Here is a 4,231-nt window from a genome sequence, read left to right as displayed (position 1 = left end):
GCCACGCGTTCCAGCGCCACGTAGAAGCTGTCCTTGTCGTCCAGGCAGTGCCAGCCGATGGGCCCCGCCTCGCAGTCGGCGCACACCAGGAACTTCACGTTGCCCACGTCGCGGGTGAACCCCACGTTCTCGAAGGAGAACATGTCGCGCACCAGCCAGTGCTCCCGCAGCACGTCCCCGCCGCCTCCCGCCGCCGCCGTCGCCGCCTTCTTCCTCATGGCGGGCAGGAGGAGCTGCGGAGACACCACGGGGCCGTCACCGCCCGCCCGGCACCGCCCGCCCCCCCGCTCCCCTCAGCACCCCCCGGTACCTCACGGCGGGCGAAGGTGGCGGCGCCGGGCAGCAGCACCCGGGAGCCGCAGCGCTGGCACAGAACCGCCCGCAGGTTGCGGCCCTGCGCGCACACGAGCCCGGCCGAGCCCGGCGCGGCGGGAGTGGGAGCGGGAGGAGGGGAAGGAGGAGGCGCCGCCGGCTCCATCTCCGCGCAGGGCGCCGCCATGGCCGACGGGCGGGGCGAGGCGATGACGTCAGGTCACAGGAGCAGCTGACGTCACGGCCATGGCCCCGCCCCCTCACTCGATGCACGGCTTGTGACGTCACTCCACGGGCTACGCTGACATCACGGCCCTGCCCCCCCCACCCTCGGGCGGTGCCGGGTGGTCCCACCCCGCTCCTCCATCCCTGGGAGTGTCCGTGGTGCTGGGAGCGAGCTGGTGCAGTGGAAGGTGTCCCTGCCCATGGAAGGGGATGAGCTTTAAGGTCCCTTTCCACCCGAACCAGTCTGGGATTCTGATCCCCCCCCCGACGTGATCCCGGGATGTGCCACCGGCCAGCAGCGAGGGTCTGTCTGTTGTGTGCAGGCCCGCAGGGACCATCAGGGACTGTCACTTACCGGAGTGGGAGTCTGGAGACACCTGACTTTGACACAGAGGTTGAAGAAGGAGCTCAGTTGATGCTGGACAAAGGGAAATTGTCTCCCTTCAAAGTCTCCCTTGCTGGAGATATTCAAGAGCTCTCTGGACACAGTCCTGTGCCTTGTGCTCAGGGATGACCCTGCCTGGGGGAGGCTGGGCCACATGACCCACCGTGGTCCCTTCCAACCTCACCCATTCTGGGATTCTGTGAAGCTGCTGCACGTATTTCGTGTGTAGTGGTTGCATCAGCGTTCGGGAGAGCCCGGGTACACTCTGTTGCTGCTGCACACAGCAGCTCACATGGCTGCTTTTTGCAGAGAGACCCCCCTCCAAACTGGGGGAGCACAGAGAGCACTGAAAGGGGCAGGGGGCTGACACTGGGAGCAATGTGTTTCCCAGGAGAGGGAAGCAGAGACCAGCCTGACCCCAAAGAGCCCGGGCAAAGCAGGAGGCAGTGCCAGTGCTTACAGGCAGCAGTGCTGGAGAAGTCCTGGGGCACAGGTGACTCTGCTGCTCTTCACTGAGCACCTTTGAGCCCCTGTGGCTCTGTGCTGGTCTTGGGACCTGCTGCTAATGGCCCACTGTTGTTAGTATGGTTGAAAAGACTGAAAGAGACCTTTCGGTTGAGCCACTGCTTCTTTAGGGAGTAAACCAGATCCCAGAAGAGCTCCAATTCTTGCTTTTTTTTCTGGCCATTTAGTGTAAATATGCACCATCCTCCTGCTGCCTCACTGTCTCCTTACTGTCTGCTGCCAAGAACTCTCAGGAGAAGCCAGAAATGGGAACTGATGTTGAAGTACTACATAAAGGTACAGGATTTCATCAGCAATCCAGCTGCTCACCTCAGACTCCTGTCTAGGCAGTCCTGCCACCAGATGGGGGGTGAGTGTAGATTGTAGACATAACCCCATTCCCCTGTGACTTGTGCCAGTGTTTCTAAGGCAGGAACAGTGCCCGGGAGCTCCTGAACCACCTGTGTGTGTGTGGAGCCAGCACAGGCCTCACAGAGCTGAGAGGGGAGCGGGTGCAGGAGGGTGGTGTGAAGCTCAGCAGCACCCCCGCACACAGCCCTCCTTTTCTCCAGGCTGAGCCCCCCCAGCTCCCTCAGCTGCTCCAGGCCCTTCCCCAGCTCCGTTCCCTTCTCTGGACACACTCCAGCCCCTCAGTGTCTTTCTTGTTGTGAGAGTCTCAGAACTGACTCCAGGATTCAAGAGGCCTCAGCAGTGCCCAGTGCAGGTCACTGCCCTGGTCCTGCTGCCTGGTACAAGCCACGTGCCACTGGCCTTCTTGGCCACCTGGGCTCTTGTTCAGCCCCTGAGGGCTAATTATTGCTCCCTTATCTCTGCTGCTGTGCTCTTCTCCAACAGACTTTGCAACAAATCCCCCCATTAGCCAGTCCTCCAGGCCTGGCTGGTCTCTGTGCCGTGGATCTCACAGCTGGAGCAGCTGTTTTTCACCACCAGGCTGAAACTGCAGGGCAGAGACACAGCTGAAGGCGGCTGCCTGGTCTAACACAGGGTTTGCACAAACCCTCCACACGATAGTTAGGCAAAGGTCTGGAAGGTAGAGAACAGAAGCTAAACTCCCACTGGCTCAGGAAATATTTTATTCTTTATACTTTCATTAGAAAATAAACATAGGAAACAAAACCACAGAACACTTGTGTGATAGAAACAAACGCAGAAGGTTCAGAGCGTTGGCTGAAAGTGCATAAGTCATGCTACCACGTCCCTGATCCCACCCTGTCCCCAAGCAAGGAGTCAGCAGGAAGCTCAACGAGCAGCACTACACAGAGCCCAGGCACTGTGGGGCCAAGCTGATGGCAGAGGGGAGCCTGTGCTCCCAGGAACACAGCGAGGCAGGACACATGCTGAGCAGGGAGTGCTCCAGGGAGCCAGCGATGGAGCCCTCACTTGGGCTCGTGGGGCAGGCGAGGGATAGCAAGTGTCAGAGGATGTGGGCAGGGAAATAAAGAGCTGAGAACAAAGGGCGAAACGGAATCGTGGATGTTACTCCAGAACAGCCCCGGAAGCAGAAAAATCCTAGATAAAAGGAAAACCAACACAATGAACTTGAGTGAAAGGCTGCCGTGGGTGTGCTGGACTCAGGTGTGTCCAGGGATGAACCCCAGTCACTCTCCAGCAAGACCTCTGTGGGCAGCAGCCACTGTGTCCCTACTCTCACGGCCTCAGCTCAGGTGACCTCCCTGCAGGGTGGGAGCAAAGGCACGGCCCCAGCACAGCAGGGCTCCTGCTGCCACAGATGGCAGCACTTTGCAGCTGGGGCTCTCAAGCTTCTTGAGGGAAGTACGATGTGAAGAACCTTGCTGAGCACCTGATCAAGAGCACAAACACTGCAGCCCTACTTCTGCAGCAGGCAGTGAGCTTCCCCCCTGCCCTCTGCCCCTGCGGCCTCAGGCTTCTGGGTCTCAGTAGTTGACAGCTTTAACCTGCGACTCCTTTTGTGTGCAGCCCTGGGAGGAACCTGCAGACACAGCGACACTGCAGCCCCCCCTCACACACGCTCACCCAATCTGGCTCTGCACCCACGTGTGCTCAAGGAGCACGTTTGAACATTCAGTATGTACACGATGATTTGAAGCTGGAACACAAGAGCAGCTGGATTCACCCTCACACATCCACGTGGCTGAGAGTGACCCGAGGACCCGCAGGGTCCTGTGGTGGCTGAAGAGGTGACCCAGTGGTATGTACATGTCCTTGGGAGGGCTCACCAGGCTGGCTGAGGCCAGGCTGGGGCATCTCTGCTCTGCCCATAGACTAAGCCACAGGAACAGCAGAGAGTGCAGCTTCTCACGACCCACTCACCCCCTTCCTCCAGCTTCCCATAGAGCCCCTGATTTCAAATGACTGCTGAGATCACACGGTTATGCACATGCTCTAGTCACAAGCAGCACAGAAAGCTGCTCTTCTGGTGCCTATTCCCACAGCATCCACAACTCTCAAGAACAGTCACTGCAAATCACTTGGGACTCTTCCTCCAGCCGAGACTTTTTAGAATGTTCTTCTTTGTGGGTTCCCTCCTGATCACTTCTCCCGAAGGACGCAGACTCCTGCGTCGCAGCGCTGCATCCCCAGGGAGGTGACCACTTCCCAGTTGTCAATGATGGGATCGTAGCACTCGATGCTGCTCAGCAGTGAGTTGCCATCGTATCTGCCAGGACAGAAAGTTACAGGTGAAGGATGGCATTGGAGGAAGAGGCTGAGGCATTTCAGAGCCCTTCCTGGGAGGCTGGACAGCTGCACACAGCAGGAACGGCCCAGAATGGAATCCCTGCATGAGGCTGCCTTTGCTGTCTG

General features: G+C 58.9%; 2 protein-coding genes across 3 annotated transcripts in view; both read right to left on the bottom strand.

Moving 5' to 3' along the window:
• RABIF (RAB interacting factor) overlaps positions 1-499 on the bottom strand; it is a 4,012-nt gene extending 3,513 nt beyond the window's left edge. Inside the window, exons 1-2 of the mRNA XM_027665742.1 lie at positions 311-499; positions 3-233 (exon numbers count right to left, since the gene is read on the bottom strand). Of these exons, the coding sequence (XP_027521543.1) occupies positions 3-233; positions 311-499 (420 nt within the window). The remainder of the gene's footprint in view (positions 1-2; positions 234-310) is intronic.
• A 2,004-nt stretch (positions 500-2,503) lies between these two features.
• The window catches only part of KLHL12 (kelch like family member 12), a 24,716-nt gene continuing 22,988 nt past the window's right edge, over positions 2,504-4,231 (bottom strand). For both annotated transcript variants that reach the window (XM_027665759.1, XM_027665758.1), the window contains one exon: positions 2,504-4,085. In XM_027665759.1, coding sequence (XP_027521560.1) covers positions 3,959-4,085 — 127 coding nt within the window. In that variant the 3' untranslated portion in view covers positions 2,504-3,958. The remainder of the gene's footprint in view (positions 4,086-4,231) is intronic.

The sequence above is a fragment of the Corapipo altera genome, unplaced genomic scaffold (genome assembly GCF_003945725.1).
Source record: "Corapipo altera isolate COAL_440 unplaced genomic scaffold, ASM394572v1 202, whole genome shotgun sequence".
Classification (NCBI taxonomy): Eukaryota; Metazoa; Chordata; class Aves; order Passeriformes; family Pipridae; genus Corapipo; species Corapipo altera.
Note: the sequence above shows the minus strand (reverse complement) of the source record. Positions and strands in the feature narration are given on the sequence as shown.